The 21372-nt window shown below is 38.2% G+C and overlaps 1 protein-coding gene across 8 annotated transcripts in view; it reads left to right on the top strand.

Moving 5' to 3' along the window:
* Positions 1-21372, top strand: part of TP63 (tumor protein p63) — a 265894-nt gene that overhangs the window by 162817 nt on the left and 81705 nt on the right. For all 8 annotated transcript variants that reach the window (XM_050779259.1, XM_050779258.1, XM_050779257.1 and 5 more), the window contains one exon: positions 14373-14627. In XM_050779259.1, the coding sequence (XP_050635216.1) occupies positions 14373-14627 (255 nt within the window). The remainder of the gene's footprint in view (positions 1-14372; positions 14628-21372) is intronic.

The raw sequence follows: 21372 nt of genomic DNA, 5'->3' as shown, positions 1-21372 counted from the left end.
TCTACATGCATATGTAAGATGAAGCTGCACTTGGAAGGATAGATCGAAATTTCCAAGTTCTAGAAATATAAGAAGGAAGGAGGATTTTAGGTGAAGAAATAAGCATCAGCAAAGGGAAGGGGGGTGAGGAGTGAATGCTGATACACTCAGAAGCATCAAATAGTTCAAATGCAACTGAAATTATGAGACAATCAGGAAATAAAGTTGGAAATGCAAGATAGAGTGGCTCAGAGATGACCATAACACTGAGAGGAGAGTACATTTATTATAGTGACATTGACAAGCCATGGAAGGATTTTGAACAGAGGAATGGTGTCATTGTGTAATTAGAGCTCTACTAGAGAGCACAGGGAGAATAAATGGCTTTGCTTGAGATTGCCTAGAAGTATGAAAATGCATTTCTCTGCATTGCACATTGGCTGCCTGTTTTGCAGAAATATCTATCACTTCTCTGGAACCTTTGGAAGGATACAAATGGATTGTTTCTAAAGTCTCATACAACCTGTGTATTTTCTGCCCAGTGCTCTTTTTAATAACTATGGTCCCTGCCATAGACAAATTGGGAAATATTGGTCTTGGTTGGTCTTTATTTATGCCTGCTATTCTAGCATAATTACTAATAGCACACCTTTTCACTTTCCAAACTGTCCCATTTGGAAGATAAATTATATAATCACGCTGTAAAGACCCCATTCCTTATTTCATTCTCTTCCACACCCTAACACTCCACCCCAAAATGAAATAGTATAAACTTGGCTGTAAGCCAGACACAATGATTTTGAAGTACCAACCACAAACCATTTTGATTATTTCCCCCACTAAAGGAAGCACTTCCTTCCAATCCAACAGTTACTGAAAACTAATAATAGTCACTGTGATATGCACTGTGAAGAAAGAAGAAATTAGTAATTCACAGCTTCTAACCTCAGTGAATTCATAATCTGAGGGAGTATATGAGGGGTTCATAAATGACTCCAGTATAACCAAGATATCTCAAGTTTTAAAAGAATGAAATAGAGTTTAAACTGTTTATGATAAAGGTAATATTTTATATGGTTTGAGAACTGAAATTCAGATGAGGAATGAGGGGAGCAAAGACATTCTATTTAGAGGGGATAAAATGAATAAAAATACAAGGGAGGACTGTGCCAGACAAGATGAAGGAACATAGTATATTGATTTAAAAAGAAAATGTGTTGGTTTAAACACTGATATGTATTTAATATTTATGTCAAAATGGAACACTTTTGTCGAAATAGCAACAAAAGTTAATTGGAATATTGATCTCACTAAAAGCGGAAACCTATGTGTGTTTTAAAAGTGTGACTGTTGTTCAGAATTCAAGATTCAAAACTTGACATACTCTAGGGATGGTGAGTGACATCTTGCAGGAAGGGAAAAAAAATTAGCCTGAATGATTCCTTGGGCTGAAAAGTTGAGAATTACCTTTTCCCATTCCTTAGACTTCTACAGAGACAGATATGGTGTCTTATCATTTATAGGGACTTAGTAATGACATTTTAAAACTAATCAAAGCTAGGAACAAAATTCACACTGACTCTCTATGTTTATTATGAGTTGATTTTACTTATTAAATAGTCGTCTTAGAAATAGGACCAGAAGTCTTTTCTCTGGTCACTGCTCTAAATGCAAATAGTAATCCTGAAGCTGAATATAAGACATTTATTCAAAATGAGAATCCCAGCTGGGAAGTAAATAACAGAGCAGAAGGAAATGTGAATATCCCATTTAAAAACCAACTGCACCAAGTAAAAAACAACAAAAATTTAAGATACTATCTTTGCCATAAAATTTTTTAATTTGATTTTGGGACAAGGATATATACGTAAGATGTAATATATGAAGATAAATATTGGGAGAAGACACGTCTTTTCCACACATCAATATTCTCCCTTTCCACAGCCTCCTTCATCACTTTCATCTCACCCAAGAAGACCATGTGGGCAATTGAAGAGATAATAATAGGGCAGGTGAGGGTAAGCCATGGCGAGAGGAAGGGGGGAATCAGTGACTTGATTTAAAGCCAAAGGGAGTGGATAAGAGGAGAACTGGGCTTCAAGGTAAATGAGGAGACATCTAAGCTTGTACTCATTTCTTTCTCTTTTTTAAGCAACCTAATCCTCCACTTCCATAAAGCAGAATTTGAAAGCATTGAATGTTAGCATATGATTGTCCTACAGACATTAGGGGAAACAGTGAGGTTCCACTAAATACAACCTCCTTAAAAGAAATAAGTAGTTCTATGAAGTGTCTGTAAAATCTTTTCAAAAGTCTTACTTTATACTTCCCCACAGTTGATGTCCTTAGTTGGTCTGAGAATATAGCACCTATACTATTCAAAAACTATTCTTTTCCATTTTCTGCAAAAAATATATATATATATAAATTTCTTATTTCTAAGTTGATTGATTTCATGTTTGATATGGACTAACTTTATATATTCTGATTTTTAAATTGTTCACGTTTCTTTTTCAAAGACAAAGTACAAATGGATGATTGTATGGATTCGAGCTGAGATGGCTTCACCAGATAATGTTCACCTGTCAATTTAAAATTCAGTAACTGGGGTTAAGATAGAGCACATGTTGGTTCTAGGTGAGGGAATAACTGGCAAGAATAAAACATTTTTGGAATGTTAGTGAATGTGTGTGTAACATAAATTGATATTTCATGCAAAACTTGTAATCTGAATTGCATCTTGTCTGTATTTCTTAAATGGCAAAAAGATTTCCTTATACAAGCTGAAAGAGGGAATTTTGAGTCAAGCTGTGGTGTGTTGCCAGAGGCGGAAATTTATGAAACACTCTTGTCAGCTATGCTGGAAACACTACAAAAGAAATAGTTCTACTTTCTTATTGGTGCTAAAGCCACTAATAGGTGCAGTTTAGTATAATACCCCTATGAGAATTACCACCCCCGAAGTGAGCTTGCCTTGGAAAGAACTCTGTACAGGCATTTTCTTTTTCCTTTTAAGCTTGCGCAAAACACCCAAAGGGGCCATTTCCAATCCAGCCAGTGATCTTTCTCAAGTTTATTCTTTCTCAGATCACAGAGACAATGGGGAATATGCCCTGTTTACTCAAATCAGTCTGGATTAGTGTCACTCTATTGATGGAATCAGAATTAAAAGGAAAACCATTACCCTCTCAAAGGGCAGCATCAGATGTTTGGGGAATGGCATGATTACTTTTAAATAGACCGTGTGAGACTCCGCCACAGACTGAGGTTGAGGACTCCACAAGACACACATGAAGAGAAACAGTAATACTGGATGAGGCAGAAAGCTCTTCATAAGCCTTAGGCCTGGGAAATTATTTCAACAGACAATCCCCAAATGCTTGAAAGGCTAAAAATCAGAATGGTGCGATTTCAGAGAAGAGGGCTTTTCTGCCTTCGTTCTTCGCTCCAGTACCTCACCCCCAAATATTTATCTCCAGGTCAAATCCTTTCCAGTCACGAAGCCGGGCTGGGGAGAAACTTCACCCTGAAAAAGTTCTCAGATTCCCCCATTCAGGATAACACGTCCATCCTCTGAACTCTTTGACTCTGTTTCTTCCTCATTGCGCTCTGTGTGCACCAGATCCTTCCTCCCTATCCTTTGACTGAAGACTCTGGGGGGGGTAGAGGATGTGTTATGCTTATCTCTGTATCCCCTACAGGGCCACTCAGTAACGCTCCCTGAATGTGATGAGAACGTGCATCTGTTGCTGTCGCTTGAAGAGATATCTTCACCTAGGAATATATGGTGTATTGTATATACTTAAAAGGCTGTTTGTAATTGACTTTTGCACACAAATAAATAAAGCGAGCCCACATATTATACAAGCCTCTTCTATCTATATGCTCTGCAGGTCACCAAATTGTATCGTTTTCCTTTACATCTTGCAAGTCGTGTTGTTGTTTGTTTGTTTGTTTGTTTTAATAAGCCCAATATTATTTCCATTATCTTTTAAATAACAAGTTTTTAAAAGACAGGGCAGATGACTTGTACAGTATCAAGTAATTACTGTAAAGTATGTGCTGCTTTCATATAATTGATTACTCATAAGGACAGAGAATGTGTTTGATTTTAAAAAAAAAAGATTAGATTTTTATCTTGCTTTGCAGGCCCTCTTTAAAAGTGTTTCCTTGCATCTGCACTGTTCCCTTGATTCAGCTTATCCCCTGCAGGTCTCTCTGTCCTCACCAGAGATGGAGGTAGTTTGATCTGGGTGAATAAGCTTGATGATTTGCAAACGCTCTCTCCTTTTAATTCTCTATAGTGTTATCACTAAAGGATGTCTGAGAAATCTCAAAGCAATTTTTCTCTTAAACGTGGTATTCCAACTTTTTTGTTTATGCTCATATCTTTTATAATAGGATAAATAGAATAAAATGAATAAGATGAGTGTCTTTTCAAAAGTAAGGCATGTCTTCTGCATAGCTCAAAACTTCAGTTTTATTTTGCAGTTGAAGTGACAGCTGAGAGGAACACTCCAATGTTATATAAGTCACCATATCTAATTGCAAAGTAATCACTAAAAACTTTAATTATCTCAAATATAATTTAAAAAGCAGCAATCAGCACAGAATTTGACAAACAAAAGCAAATTAGAACTCATGAAACAGTGTTCCCCACTTGAATACCTATAGACTAACAAGACTGAGTAGTACCCTCCTTGTTTCAAGCTTCAGTTTTCCAGTCGCAAATAAAAACTAGTGTTTCAACCTTTGAGTGTTTGTTATATTGGAGCATAAATTTATATCATTTGCAAGAAAGGATTTATAAGTCTGATAAACTATAATCTCAGTTCCTTAAACATACATTTGTAAACTATTAATTATGGCTTTTTTCTAAACTGAATTCTGGCTAACTGGGCATAAAATCATGGAAACTAGGCAGGGAGGGACCAATTTTGTGGCCTATCTACCAGAAACTAAATGTCTTTCTCTAAGCTTGTTTTGGGGTGGTTTCTTTTCAAAAGCAACCTGCATTTGGCCATGTGTACCATCAGTAAGAAGTGAATAATTGTATGACCACAAAGATATGGCTTCTTATTGCTGACCTAGATGCATTAGAAACAAAACCTAGAACATCAGGTTAGAAAACACTGCCTTGGCACAAAAGTGTGTATGTGTTTGTTTTAAGGAAGTAGAAGCTCATTAATAAACTTCCCAGCTAGGTGTGAGCTACCAAGTATTACTCATTGCATTGTGAGTGACAGGACTGGCTGTTCTGCTACTAGTTCCCATAAAAGCTGAAGCTAAAAGCACAATTCCCACCTACCAAGACAAAGCTAAACAAAAAGTAAAGCTCATAGAGATTATTTAGCGATGCACTATAACATTTGTCTGACGGTAGCATATAAAGAAATGAATCAAATTTGGACACAGACTTACTTCAGGATAAAATAAATGCTTAGTTGTATTAGAATAAAAGAGATACTTTCTGCAAGTCATTTTTATTTTGAAGTGGTTTGCATTTATTCTTTCGAGAACTATTTCCTGAGCATCTATTATGTTTCAGCATTATCCCAGGTATTGGGGGTTCACTACTAAATAAGCCACATATATTCTCTCATTAACTTATTGCCTAGCAGAGAAGACCAACATTTTTTAAAAGTTTATACATATAGTTAATTTCTATTATGATTATATGATACAAAGGGAAAGTGCTAGGAAAACGTGGAACAAGAGAATAATCTGAACAGTCAAAGAAGACTTCTGGGAGATGACATTTGAGCTAAAGGTTGAACAATGAATTGGAAAACAGCTGGCATGTGCAAAAGACTTGAGGACTGAAGGAGTAAGCCTTTAAAAAAATGAAGAAAGTTCTATTTGGCCAAAGCAGAGTTTCAAATAGTGCCTCACAGGCCACGTTAAAGACCTGAGGCCTTTATTCTAGGAGAATAGGGAGCTGCTCAAGGAATTTAAGCTTCAGAGTGACAAGATCAGATTTGCAATGCCTTTCAAGTGGTAGCTACAAGGAGTTGGGTCTCTGACCCTTTGCAATTATACCCATTCTGACTAAGAAGGGGGAAACTTTTTATATCCTGTCTTTAATGAGTGGGGGAAAAAAAAAAAAGCAAATAAAAGAGGTGTGCTTTTCTTGATTGTAACTTTTAGATAAAAATTCCAGGCAGAAATGTGAGTGATTCCTATTTACCTGCAATCAGAATGAAAGCTACTTAGGAAAGCGGGTTCTGGAGCCAGATTTACTGGTTTTACATCCAGGTTCTTCTCACTACCTTGGGCAAGTTACTTAATCTTGTGGAACTTCAGTTTCCTCATCTATAAAACGTGTATAAAACATAGATATTAATGCCATGTATCTCATGAGAAATAAGTAAAACCCTGCAAAGCAATTGAACACTCTGAGACACATAATTAGAACTCAGTAAGAGAATTAATAAGAGTAGAAGTAATAACTCCTATTCTTTTATAGAGGGGATGGAAGATGGATGATAAGTAGATTTCAGAGTTTTAAAATTTATTTTTATTTCATTTTTTTACTCCTGATAGTCACCATTACTTTACTGAAATTGATATGTCTTCAGTGTCATGTCATGGTAACTAAAGCTTATTTTCTGTGATGAAATGTTAATCACATTTAATCACCCCATTGTTTTAAGTCACAATTTAGGATAAGAACTAGATAAATATACTACCAACGTTATTTTTAAAATATTTTTAAGCTCACTTTCAAAACCAAGTATGCATTACTGCTGAGCTTCTAAAGGCAATATGGAATGCTTAACATAAAGATGGGTTAACATTCATTGAAGAATTTTACTACTATGTACTTTCTTCTTTTAATATTACCACATCTGCTATATAGAGTTATTAAAACATATTGATTGCTATAGATTGAAAATCTCTTCAAACCTATTTTGATTCACTTTGAATAAACTGAAATTCTGAATATTCCCCTAATACCAGAATTTAAAAATATTAAATATTAAAATTCTATCCTGCTTTCTGCTTAGTTTAATACTTCTTTGACATAAAATGATACTGCTTTTTTTCAGGATTGAGATGCCTTCTGATTTTCATTTTGTTGATTTGTCATGATTATTATAGGAGTATGTACTAAAATAATAGAATTGAAAAGTTTATTTTTCTTAACTGAGTTCTACCCATGTTAATTTAGCTGCATTTGGATCAAGTTTTAACTTTAATACCTTTCACACTTCCTGTCTTTTCAAATGCTGTATCTAATGTTTGTTGACATTATTGTCCACCTGATCAGCCAATTTTGTATTTATTTGCCTCACCTGCTGTTGGGGCTTCTAGAGCTCTTTATCCTACATCATGGAATCTTGGCGCTCAAAGGAATCTTGACACTGTGTCAGAACACAGGACATCTAGTGAACTCTCTGCTTACAGTCTTGATAGTTTTGGGTGTGCTTAAATACTTTATTTTATTTATTTTTTTTTTTTTTGAGACGGAGTCTCGCTCTGTCGCCCAGCCCAGGCTGGAGTGCAGTGGCGCGATCTCGGCTCACTGCAAGCTCCGCCTCCCGGGTTCACGCCATTCTCCTGCCTCAGCCTCCCGAGTAGCTGGGACTACAGGCGCCCACAACCGCGCCCGGCTAATTTGTTTTTGTATTTTTAGTAGAGACGGGGTTTCACCGTGGTCTCGATCTCCTGACCTTGTGATCCTCCCGCCTCGGCCTCCCATAGTGCTGGGATTACAGGCGTGAGCCACCGCGCCCGGCCAAATACTTTATTCTTATATTTTGTTCTTTGTAATGTGAGTATATATTAAGTATTCACTTTTTAGAATAATTTCAGAAAACAAAATGAGTGAAATATGTTTTTACCTAATAAAATCTGGTTTTGAGAAAAACGTGATGCTAAATAAATTCTTCAGTTGGAAAGATGCTGTTTTAACTTGACATTTTTATACCAATACCTTTTCTTAACCTGGAGTAAGAAACACTGTAAGTCAATTGTGTTTAATTCTAGCATAAAAGAAACCATCATTCTCTGAGGTGGGGCAGGTGGTAGAAGACGAAAAAATGACAAGTATGTCTCCCTTAGGCAGTGCTTGTTGAAAAGTCACTATCCTGCTGATATTTGGGGATGGAAATGCAGTACTCTCTGCTGAAGTATAATTGAATGAATGCTTTTAAAGCCAGGGTCATGAAGTAACGCTGTTTTCTTTACCCATGAGGGGCTGTAGAATGTTCATAAAAGCACCTCCGTGAAGCCTCAGGTGAAAAGTGGTTATCAGCCGAGGAAACTGCATGTGCTGCCTAAAATGTTTCAGATTTCTAAGTTTGGCCAGGGACATCTGTATAGAGAGAGAACAGTTACCTCAGAAAACTGTTTCAAAAGCGGTCTCATAGCATTGTTTTAACATAGCTTCACAGATGAGGATGGCCATAAGTCACAGAATGTTAGAACTGGAATTCCCTCTCACTGAATCCTCAGATTCAGTCTCCTCAATTTTACATAGACTTTGGATTATGGTAAACTAAGGTCCACGAGTTGTTCAGCTACCTTGCCCAGGGGTGCACAGCACACTCGTGGCAGTGTTGGGACTTAGACTCCATGTAAACAAGTCTAAGTTCAGAGTTCTTTTGCATTACTAAGATCCATACAGGAGTGTAAGGAGTACTGAAGCATGTTCAATCCCCTAGCCTCATCTAACAGTCACTCATGGATTATAAATACAGTTTCTTCCAAGTGAAATTTGGGAATGCTATTGTATCTTGTAACAAACGTCTGGTTGAATCGAGATAAATTATGATTATATATCCCAACAGTAATCTCTTCTATCTCTGATTTGGTCCCTATCCCATTTTTTAATAATCTCTTACTATATATTGTTGGCTATTGTTGCTATAGTGTCATAAATTTACTATTATACATAGTAATATCTGAAAAAGAGAACGTTTTAAAAATTCTCTTGGCCAGGTGCAGTGGCTCACACCTGTAATCCCAACACCTTGGGAGGCCGAGGCAGGTGGATCACCTGAGGTCGGGAGTTTGAGACCAGCCTGACCAACATGGAGAAATCACATCTCTACTAAAAATACAAAATTACCCAGTTGTGGTGGCACCTGCCTGTAATCCCAGCTACTCGGGAGGCTGAGGGAGGAGAATCTCTTGAACCTGGGAGGCGGAGGTTGCGGTGAGCCAAGGCACTCCAGCCTGGGCAACAAGAGTGAAACTCCATCTCAAAGAAAATAATATACATATTTGATAGATAAATTGGTGGAGAGAGATTTTCAAAAACACAAGTTACAGGAAAATCTCTATTTCTATTGCACTGGTCAGATGGCTTCATTGGAATCCCTTTTTGATGTTAAATACTTTTATATGAAAATAATTACATCATCAACTTTAAGTAAATATAAATCCAATTATTTATTATTGAGCTATAGCAATATATGTTGACACAGTTTTGTTTCTTCACGGTGAAAACAGTTTGAGATTCAGCTCCTGGGTATCTTTATACCTACATGCAAGCTGTATGTTTCAGAATGCCCTCAGGGTGTTCTGTGATTGCATGGAATATGTCAAGTCCCTGTGACCAAGGTGTACTTCATCCTTTCTGTGGTCAGATCAGCTAGTTTGTGAGGAACCTGAATATATCATAACTACAAATAAATTTTCCAGGGTCCAAGCGGTGAGTCTTCTATTTCAAAGTTATTTTATAGGAAATGAAGCATCTGTTTGGAATCACAGGAAATGGTTTATTTTACTTTAGAAGGTTCACAGTAGATATCACAGAAGTTGTGTTCATTTTTGCCTTTAACGTTTTCCATTCACTCATTATTTGAGTGTCTGCAGAGTATGTTAAAGTTATTCCAAAATCAAGATACCTTGTGTTTAGAAGGGGAGAACCTACTTCCTATTTCACTTCAAATATGCCAATAACTTTTGTTTCCTAAGAAACACATGCATATGGGACATGGGGGCTCTATGGACTTCTTCCAAGGGCCGTTTTTATGGCTGATTTGAAAGTATCATGTTCTAATCTCTGAGACTGACTCTTTGACTTGTCATGGTCAATAAGCATTTCATTAACATCCCAGTATAATACACATTTCTCTCCTCTGTTATAGATTATTGGCAGTAAATAAGGCAACAAGTACTGCTCCCTTTACCCCACCAGATTTGCTGTGATAGAAAATAAGGGATAGATATTATTCACTTGACCTGGGACAGCTTCATGGGCACAACAACTGCAATTGGTCACACAGAGCCCTATCTTAGAAAAGCACCATTCTTTGTTTAATGCTTTGCTATCATCATTTTGAAATTCTTAACCTATGAACAAGAGGTTCTGCATTTTCATCTTGCACTGAGCACTACAAATTGTTTTGCTGGACCCGTCTGGGTAACACTTGTTCTTCTTGACTATGATGGCCCACCCTTGGCCTCCAATTGTACCTTGTTAACACAGGTGATCTTTCTTTAAATCAAAGGAATAAGTAAATGAGAATATTTTCTTTAGATATTTTTAAAATTAACTTCCAAAGAACGAATGGCAGGCTCATGATTTATTGATTTTTAATAAACTAAGAAAAGTATGTAAATGGATTTCTAATCACTCAGTTCTGACTTCGGTGGGTTTGTTGTTGTGTCTGTTTATTTTAAGCTGACATTCAAAGATAGTGTTGGTTTTATGCTTTCCAGGAAAAGACAATGGAGTATACTACTTGGCTTATATTTCTGTAAAGTATTACTTGAGAAGAGTTTCAATTAAAATGTGTTTTCCCACTTTTATTTTGTGTAGTAGGCTGTTTCTCATCAATCCTAAGAAATATACTTTTATGTTATATTATTTGAGGATTTAGCATTGGTAACAGATCTTGTTCTTATGTATAAAATCTCACCTGGAACTGTATGTAATTTAAAACTATGACACTTAAAAGTAGACCCATCAGGCCTAAACATGAGGATAGGCTGGGCGCGGTGGCTCACGCCTGTAATCCCAACACTTTGGGAGGCCCAGGTGGGCAGATCACGAGGTCAGGAGATCAAGACCGTCCTGGCTAACATGGTGAAACCCCATCTCTACTAAAAATACAAAAAATTAGCCGGGCATGGTGGCAGGCGCCTGTAGTCCCAGCTACTCGGGAGGCTGAGGCAGGAGAATGGTGTGAACCCGGGAGGTGGAGGTTGCAGTGAGCCGAGATCATGCCACTGCACTCCAGCCTGGGCGACAGAGCAAGTAGACCCATCAGTACCCACAGTGCTATTAATGACTTTTGAAATATAGTTTCTGCTTTTGTTGGTTCTCAATTTTTCAGTCTTACTTTCATTGCAAAGGTCTCTTTCATGACTCCTCAGTAAATGGAATTTTCCCTTTCTTTTTCTTAATATCCATAAAATCAGTTTACTTAAGAAATCATATAGCAATATACAGCCTAAACCCTAAACCCTTTTTCAAAATTGTAATTAGCTTTTTTTATTCATTAAAACATTTTCATCTCATTAAAAATGATTTCTTCCTTTAAAATTTCCCAGAAAGTATGACCTTTTTATTTTCTGCTGTTCAGTTTAAACACATCATCAAAGACAGATCATTATTAATGTTATATGAGCATAACAGGAGATTTATAAACCAGAAATATATTTTCTGGGAACCAACTTTCAAGTTGCCCAGGTAAGTTTTATTAATTTCACTAGCGAAGCCCTGGGATAAAGCAGCGCCTAAATCAGACTTATTTACCCTTGGCATTATATGGCACCAAACACTGTTTCAGGACAGTGGAAGAACAGCCTGGGAGGCCTTTGGCCTGATCCAGCCTTGTCCAGGCCCACCCACAAGGAGAAATAGGAAGGAAGGCCAGTTAGTATGCAAAGTAGCATGGCTTATTTTGAGGTCCCATTAATTGTTGGTCAACAAAACAATGGCAGGATTTGAAGAAAGAAATGTATTGCAGCAGAGTCACCATATACTTTGAACTGCAAAGGGAGACTGAGGAAATGTTGCCTTAAGGCCAAAAACCCTGGCTCAAAACACAGGTTCCTCAGGTGGCTCAGAGGCAGACCAAGTTCACCAAGTCAAGGACATTTTCCTGCTACCCCCTTGGGGATACGGGGGGTATCAGGTTCACCAAACCACCCTGGACATGGATCTCCTGCTGTTCAGAACCCACTCAATAAACAATAGAAGCAAGCAGATTTTTTTTTTTTTTTTTCCCCTTACATGGAATTTTCCCTTTTTTTAAGTCCTTGTTGAATTGAAGAGTGTTTGCTCACTGGCTTTTAAAGTGTAGTCCCGAAACTTTTTTCTTCATTTGTATTGGGTTAAAAAAGAAATCAAGGGGCCCATGTGTCTTTGTTCTCATCCAAGCCCACAATTAGCTGGGGTTCCTTCTGTGCAGTTAGAAGCAGGAGGGAAGGGGGTGGCCCAACAGGCATTTTACTGCCTGCGAGAAAGTGCTGTGAGTTTCTTTGTCCTTTTTGTCAGGGACGGCTGCCTCCCTAATTGTACTGCTGTAGGGAGGCACGTGCCTTTGGAAGCATTATCTGATTCCTACAGGACGTTCAGGAGTGCTTTGTATACTGACCATTAACTTCAACACAAAGAGTATCTTCTCAATCCCCTTCCCAGGCTGTTGCCTCAGGCTTGGATACCTAAGAACTGTAGTTCAGCCAGGGTGGGGACCATTTATATGGGATCAGGTTTTATTTTTTTGTCCCCTAGTTGTCTTACCTGCAGTTTGGCCACACTCACCAGGAGAGAAAGCCGAAGATGGTGGATAAGCAGTGGATAGCAGCTATAGAAGTCAGAGCGGAGACAAGGCGAGACAAACAGCTGCTCTTGTCAGCATGGGGATAAGTGTAAAGAGATTAATAGTTATTTGAAGAGCAAATGGGGACATGGCATTTGGCAGTGGAATGCGAATGCATGAATGTAATGGAATGGGCATGCGACTAGTAACATTTAGACAAATGCTCCCCAGACTGAATGGAATAGCAGAGCCCACTTCTCCTCCCCCTGTGAAAATAATAATAATAATAATTAATAAAATAATTAAAAGTTTGAAATTTTTAAAAAGATAAGCCTAGCTCCTATTTCTTTGTAAGTTTGTTCTTCTCTATAGTTTTACTTAATCTAGGACTCTCAGTTACATTTCAATTGAAGAGCTAGGCCTATTTCCTTTAAAAAAAAATATGTATGAATAGGACTCCCTTAATCTTTTGGGTTTTTTTTCTCGTTCATTAGATTGATGAAACAAGATCTCTATGTGTTGGAAGGTTTTACAAAGGGAAAACAACTGTACCATAAGCTGGTTGCCCCTTCTGTTCATTTTGGCTCAGGTTTAGAAATGACGATAGGCTGATTTGCCTACTCAGGCTGACAGTTTTGATGGCACGGGCAGAGCCCTGAACTCTGAACCAGAAGATTGAGCTCCGAACGCCCCAGTCGTTGTGTTAGCGGATGCTAGGGCAAATGCTTTACCTCTCTGATAGTAATACAGTAAAGTTTTCTATACAGTAAACTGAGGCAAAATTAATTTATTCTTTCATAAATATGTTCTTGAGTACTTTCACTCTGTGCTTGGGCCCATTCACATAGAAGACATAAAAACATCTGGCAGAAGGAAATATGTGAGCTAATGTATTTTTTAATTACATTGAGCATAGAATTTTCTTCATAACTAGTTGGTATTTCTCTTACAAATGTTCTACTCTAGAAAAGAATAAATTTCTATTAAGAAAATAAAAGAAGAAATAAAAAAAAATTAGACCAGTTTGGATGATTTACTAGCATGTTACTTTTTAAAATACATAGTTGGGTCTCCCTAACCCTGCTACGTATGATCCTCCAGGCTTTGTGGAACCAGTCCTTAGGGGGCTGGGTGATACACTATTGGTACTCTGGGACAGAATGTAGAATTGTAAGACTAAGAGAAAAATTCGAAGGTCATTTGATTTTGCCCCCTATGCAACAGTTTAACACTTGAATCCCCTCTGGAACATACCTACCAAGTGCTCTTTCTCATTTTGTGTAACATGCCCCCCACCACCCCCCAACAACCTCAAAATGGAATAACAGGCGGTGTTCATTTGAAGACTTCCTAAGCAGCTACTGAGCACTGGGAACGTTTTGCCTAGTTTGTGAATAAGCATATCCTCTACTTTCAAATGCTCTTTAGGAAGTCAGTCTCCAGAGGCGGCACAGAGAGCTGAGTGATCTGGAAAAGCCATTACACACACATACACATGCTCAGACTTCTCTTGTTTTCTCTGTTTGTCAAAAATCAACGGTTTTACTTTGAATGTGAAGTGTTTCCGACCTGAAGTCCATCTCTGTAAAATGCATTCACCCATGGATGCCTTTTTTTGGAGCAATGATCTGTGGCTTCCACGGCTAATATTGGGGTTTCTGGGTGTCCTTGCAGCCACAGTACACGAACCTGGGGCTCTTGAACAGCATGGACCAGCAGATTCAGAACGGCTCCTCGTCCACCAGTCCCTATAACACAGACCACGCGCAGAACAGCGTCACGGCGCCCTCGCCCTACGCGCAGCCCAGCTCCACCTTCGATGCCCTCTCGCCATCACCCGCCATCCCCTCCAACACCGACTACCCAGGCCCGCACAGTTTCGACGTGTCCTTCCAGCAGTCAAGCACCGCCAAGTCGGCCACCTGGACGGTAAGAGCAGCGGGCACGCACATGCCTGACCCCAGTCCAAGGACGGGCTTCACCACATCCCAGGGATTTCTCTCCCTTCCCAGTTTAACGATTCCACGTTCAATGGTGGAAAACTTGTCTTCGAATATTTAATACTGAACCAGAGAGAGAGAAGGTGCCAGTTAGTGGGAAAAGTCCCAATTTAGGAACCAAACGTCTGCATTCTAGCCAGCTCCTGGCAGCTTCAGTCAGTGTGCTCCTGCCTGCTTCACACTGTTGTATGCCAAAGTTGATGGCAAAGTAAAGAGCACTGTGCCAAGAAGTATGGTAATCATGGGATATGTGTTTACAGTCTCCAGAAAAGTGTTTACCAGTCTCATTATTGTAAAAGAAGTAAGTGTCACATTAAGGTGTGATTTTAAAAACTGAATAAAATAATAAATATAGTGTTATAAAAATTCAGAAAATAAAATCCTATTTATGAAGGAAGGATGAATATATTTATACATGTAGGTATCAATAAATTATAATTTATCAGTAAATTGTATAATTTCTTATAATAAATTACTATTTATTATAATAATTTATCAGTGAATTATAATTTATTGATATGTATATATTTAATTTAGAAATATTCTTTTCGAAAAGGAAGCCCTTAAATATACACATCAGGGCCCTGAATTAGTCCAAAGAAATTGTTTTAAAAAATCTTTCTGCATATAACTTTTCTAAGAAAGCATGGAATTTTCTTTTCATAAATTAGGAAGATGCAAGAATTAGTCCAAAGAAATTGTTTTAAAAAATCTTTCTGTATATAGCTTTTCTAAGGAAGCATGGAATTTTCTTTTTCATAAATTTGATACAAGAATATTTTATTTCGAAGTGCATTTTGAAATGTATTATAACACGAATAAAGTTCAAGTATAAAAGAGGACACCTACAAAGTTGGTTTTAACTGGTTGATCAAAGAATGTTCAAGACCAAAGTGGTATGTTTGTCAAACAACTTAATGTTTATATAGATTGTAGAAATGCTTCCAAATATCATCATCTTAATAAAAAGTAGCTTTAGAATTGTTTTTGACAGCTTTTTCCCTCTTTGACAAATGGGTTTCTTTAGAAAGCATTTCTATGTTTATCTTATATATAGTACCTAGTTCATTCCAGTCTTTAGTTGTGTATTTTATAAAATGATCCGCATGCATAAAACCTATTACACTCTACCATCATTTTACATCCATTTCCTCCTTTTCACCTCCTTTCTTTGTGAAGTACACAGGACAAGTTTTATAAGTCCCACTGTACTAGTGAGGAAAGCTGAAGAAGTTGGAGGTTAAGTTGAGAGGCATGCCTAAAGTTCCAGAACCTTGTGTGTAGCTGGACTTGTTTTCCATTTCTTCTTCCCTCTCACTGGATTGTATCCTTTCTTTCAACCATTTTATGTCAGGATCTCCCCAAATTGTCTAAAAATTAATGTTGTTTTAGTTCTTTCCTCTTGTGGTTTGAGAAGTAAGTATCCTGTGGCTCATATTTCAACTGTAGAGCAAAAGTATCAGCTTAAAATTTGATCTCTCCTCCACTTGTTACTCATAAATTGTGTCATAATCCTTAGTTTCCTTTACATTTATAATTCTGGAGGCGATGGATACTGCAGGTGAGTAAACTTAGAGTTTATAAGCTTCAAATAGTTGGTTGATTGATCTAAGCAGGATCTTGCTAAAGAGCCACAAGAATAACCATTTTATAAATGGAGCACTGATATCTCTTAGGTCACCAACTGGACATTTACAATCACCAGTCTTCAAAGCTAACAGTTACTAGTTTAGTTTACTCCGCCAGGGCTCTACTGTATTAGGAGTGAGCATGTCTGACGAGATGGGCATCTTAGAGCTGCTAAATGAATAATCGTTTTTTTTCCCTGTAAAATTGTTAGAAAACCATGGAGATGAAGCTTGGTGTAAGTAAGACATCAAATTAGTTATCCTTCCCTGTCCCTTCCTCACTACTTTCTCATATAGAAATCTTAAAGTCAGCTGGGCATGGTGGCTCACACCTATAATCCCAGCACTTTGGGAGGCTAAGGCGGGTGGGTCATGAGGTCAGGAGTTGAAGACCAGCCTGGCCAACATAGTGAAACCCTGTCTCTACTAAAAATACAAAAATTAGCCAGACGTGGTGGCGGGTGCCTGTAATCTCAGCTACTGGGGGGACTGAGAAAGGAGAATCGCTTGAACCCAGAAGGCAGAGGTTGTGGCGAGCTGATATCGCGCCACTGCACTCCAGCCTGGGCAACAGAGCAAGAGTCTGTCTCCTCCCTCCAAAAATTTAAAAAAAAAAAAAAAACTGAAGTTATTTTCCGGTTTAGCACAATCCTAAACCATCAATCAAAGCCCCTCTTTCAGAGAAGTCAATTATCTCACTCAAAAAGGTTGGAGATCTCTACCAAAATGGTAGGTTTAAAAGAAAAGAAAATATTCTGGAGGAGTACGCTGGTAAAATTTCCTTACATGTGACAGCAGTAATATCAGTGGCCTGAAAAAAGGGCTGCACTGTGGTGATGAGCAAAGAACACTGACTGGGAGACAGAAAACCTGTGTTACGGTCTTGATCATTGATGCACACTTAGCCAAGTCACTTTATCTTTCTAAAATTCAGTCTGTGCCTCAGATGAGAAAGAGGATGAGGATGGTGAAACCTACTCTGTTTTCTTAAGGTGAGATGATAGTATTAATAATTAACATAGAAAGTTTTTAGAAGGACTTTGGTTCTTACTGATATATCATCTGCCATTCATGAGTGTCCTTGGTTAAGTGATTTTGCGTCTCTTGGATTTTTGTTCAATTTGCTGCATTCTACCTATACATTTTACAATAAGGTTTCTACTCATTTATCACATGGTAATTATATTTTTATTAAATTTCTTTCTTGTTCACAACCAGGCTTATTTCAGGCCCAGTTGCATTTCTTCTAAATTAGGGTACTTGAACCCTTATCTGAGCAGCTACTGAGATCACCAAAAATGATGTAAGTTTTTCGTCATGGATACCTGCATCTTAACTTCTAATTCTTTGAGCCAGATTATATATCCTCATGTTAATTTAATTTAATTTAATTTAATTTAGTTTAATTTATTTATTTATTTTTTGAGACAGAGTCTTGCTCTGTCGCCCAGGCTGGAGTGCAGTGGCGCGATCTGGGCTCACTGCAAGCTCCGCCTCCTGGGTTCACGCCATTCTCCTGCCTCAGCCTCCCGAGTAGCTGGAACTACAGGCGCCCGTCACCACGCCCAGCTAGTTTTTTGTATTTTTAGTAGAGACAGGGTTTCACCGTATTAGCCAGGATTGTCTCCATCTGCTGTCCTCGTGATCCGCCAGCCTCGGCCTCCCAAAGTGTTGGAATTACAGGCGTGAGCCACCACACCCGGCCTATCCTCATGTTTATAAACAGACTTCCCATTTTAAAAAGGATTTTTTCATATATTTGTCTCAGTTGAGCCTCATAACCAAGTTTGTAATCCCCAGTTTTATAGATGAGGAAACTCGGAGACATAAAGGTCACATGGCTAATAACCAGCCAAGGATGGGGAAGAATCCAGGCCTTTCTCACCCCAGTTCAAGTCTCTCCACCATCCTAGTTAGCCTCTCTCTCCTCTGGATTGAGAGCAGGGAGGGGCATACAGGAGCAGGAGTGCCTGTGTAGTTTGGAGCTTGCCTCTCACGTCACAGAGTCCAACTGGTAGAGAAATTTTTTGTGCCTTATTATACAACACCTATTTCTTAGGCATTTGTCCTTTTTAAAGCAATTTTTCAAAATAAAATGCTGCATTTTAGAACTGCCCACAAACTGGAAGAAACAGAAGCAACTGTCATTAGAGGGAGGTCATGTTTATCGCATAGTCTTCTGGTAATTCTTTAATAAAAATATTTTTAGTACCATTTTATCACTTGCAATCCTTTCATGTCAAGTTTTCTTTTTTAACTTTTCTGGTTTTACCCTCAGGATTACTGTCAAAATATAGCTAATATATTTAAAGTGTATGTGCGTTTTTCCTTTGCTTTTCTGTGTTTTAAATAACAAATGTGATTGTGTTTCCAGTTCTACAAAAATATGATATTTATTTTAAACTTCTTTCAATGAAATGAGGTAAAATAAGACAACATTTTTCATCTTCTCTGTTTTGCACACACATACATACGCCACAAACCAACATTTACTTTAGTTTCACATTTTCTTATTTCCACAATTTAATTGATACTAGTTACAGAGGCCTACCATTTTATATAATGTAGTGCTGGTCTAGCATTGTAGCTGGGAATCGTTAATCATAGAACAGTTGAAAGCATGGTAATGTGGAGATGGCAAGAAACTTAAATTCAGATTTCAACTCTGAAACTTACTAACAGTATATGGGATTTTCACCAAAAATTCAATCTCTCTAAACCTTACTTTTCTCACCTACAAATGGGAACATTAATACTTTTCTTATCATGAAGATTTCTTCATGTAAACATACCTATTAGCACTTAGCTACTCATATGGTCCCAAGTGTTTATTGAGTCTGAATTTGAATTTCTTCGGTTCGTGAGTTTATTGTAGTTTTGTTGAGGCTTCGACAAAACTTTAGTACCTTTGGTTGTACTAAAGCTAACCATTTGAGAGAATGAAAAATAAAATTTCAACTGTTTTTTTCTTAATGCTTTCGGGTTATTAACATGCACACTTTATAGAGGGACTGTGATACTATCCACTATCCAAATAGATGACTAGATGGTAAAGGGTGATAACAGCCTCTCCTGAATGCAGACCTCTGCAAGCTGGCTCTGCCGCGTTCTGAAGCCTGCCCAAGCCAGATGTAGGTTGTCCTTGCCAGTGCAAGGAAACGCCATTTCCACATTTAAGAACCTGTTGATTTTTGACATTCGTTCCTCATTTTTAATCTGAGGCTTCATTATGGGAATGCCTTTTTGTATTCCTGGTGTTAAAGAATAACAGTGGGCCTTGCTTATTGCAGAGTCAGCATATTACTGTACAAACAGCTGGAAGTAAGCTAATCAGTCACCAGTGAAAAACTGGTGGCGTTAATAAATTGTGGTATAAGAAATAACCAGATGGCCATTAGAAAGAATTCTTTGTACTGATAAGGAAGGCTGTGGGAGTTGCTGGTGAGGGAAAAAGAGAGCTTTCTGTGGCACCTGCTTGAGAATTGAGAGTTCCCGTAAGGAACCCCGCTTGCAGTGGCAGTGTTTCTTTGTGCTTCACTCTAGTGATGAGGCTTCTTGGTGAATATAGGTCAATCTGTCTCAATTCTTGGCCTCACACACCTTTGCCAGTTTCAGAGCTATTTTTCACAGCTCATGATACAAGAGTCCTCTCTGTGTTCTCACGCCATGAAAATCCTCAGGTGGTTTTTTTGTTTTGTTGTTTTTTAAATTGTGCTCAGACCGAAGGAAGGATCCTACCCTTGGGACATAGGATCACTTTTTGCTATTGTATCTTTCTCCTGTCATTGACCTCAAGGTCTTGTATGGCAGACAGCCTGATCTAGTGCCCAGCACAATGTCCGGCATACGGTAAACCTTTAATAAATGGGAAGAAACTTTTTTTCTCATAATTAAAGGAAACAATTGTCGTTCCCAGCAGGAACCCTCAATTCTGACTCTGTTAACTGCCCATAAATTTGTTCCCTTTAGCCTTCACCCGTGATTTATAGAGAGCGTTCTTCCTTTGCCTTTCTTAACCGTGCCAGCTTCGTGTCATGTTCAGAGCTCTGGAGAATTTGACTTGAGCAAGGGGAGAGATTAGGGAGGTGGCGTTTGAAAGGGGAACAGCCAGTTCCTGGGAGAGTTCCACGGATCCCAGCCTGTGGGTCTTGGGCTCACAAGCTCACTCCCTTTGGCTCCGCAGGCAGGCTGAGGTGCGGCCTGCGGCCCACCCTCCCTGTCATCAGGTTACCTGTAATGTAAGACTTTTAGAAAAAGGCTGCCAGCTCTGTAGAAATCTAATGCAACCCAGCCAATTGCATGGCCCTCTGGAATTTAGAGACTCTTAAGAATAGCCCATCAAAGGACAAGATGTACAGACAAACTCTTCGATGGTAAATAAGATTTATCAGTTTTCTTTCACAATGGAAGCACTTCCCCCACTAAAGTCTGAGTGTCATCTGGGGCTTGATCTAATCTTACAGTTGAGTGGCTGTTAGATTTTACTGGTGAGGGGCAGAAGTCAGTAGCTCGTGCCACTAATACATGGGTTCGTGTTTATCATAACAAGATAATTTTCACTTCTTGCCATAGCTGTTTCATAAATCATGTAAGATACGTATCCGGTGCATTTTTGTGCCTCTTCCATGATGAAGAAAATAGTAACATTGAGCATATTAATCTGTTATCTAAGCTATTTCTTAGTTCACAGCGTATTGAGGAAGAATGTGCTAAATAAAGTGCTTAGAGATTCTTGGTGATGGTTCAAGTAACTTACCTCTAGGTTTTGGATTTAAAATGAATGTTCATTGTAAGGCATGGTTCCGAAGAGTTGTTCCCTGGTCCAGAGCAGAATAACTGAATCCACATTCTTGCCTGAGTTTGTTTAGATTGACTCTAGGTTAGCGTATTCGTGATGAGCCAATGTAATGCTTATCAGCCTCCCATACTATTTTGAGTGATCTGTTCACTGCACATGGAGTGTCTATTTAAAATTAAACTGATCTTGCATATGAATATAAAAAGTATTGATTTTAAAAATGAATAATTTAAAGCTTATATTTCTTT

Source organism: Macaca thibetana, chromosome 2, assembly GCF_024542745.1.
Source record: "Macaca thibetana thibetana isolate TM-01 chromosome 2, ASM2454274v1, whole genome shotgun sequence".
Classification (NCBI taxonomy): Eukaryota; Metazoa; Chordata; class Mammalia; order Primates; family Cercopithecidae; genus Macaca; species Macaca thibetana.
The sequence above is the reverse complement of the archived record's forward strand: the minus strand, read 5'-3'. Positions and strand labels throughout refer to the sequence as shown.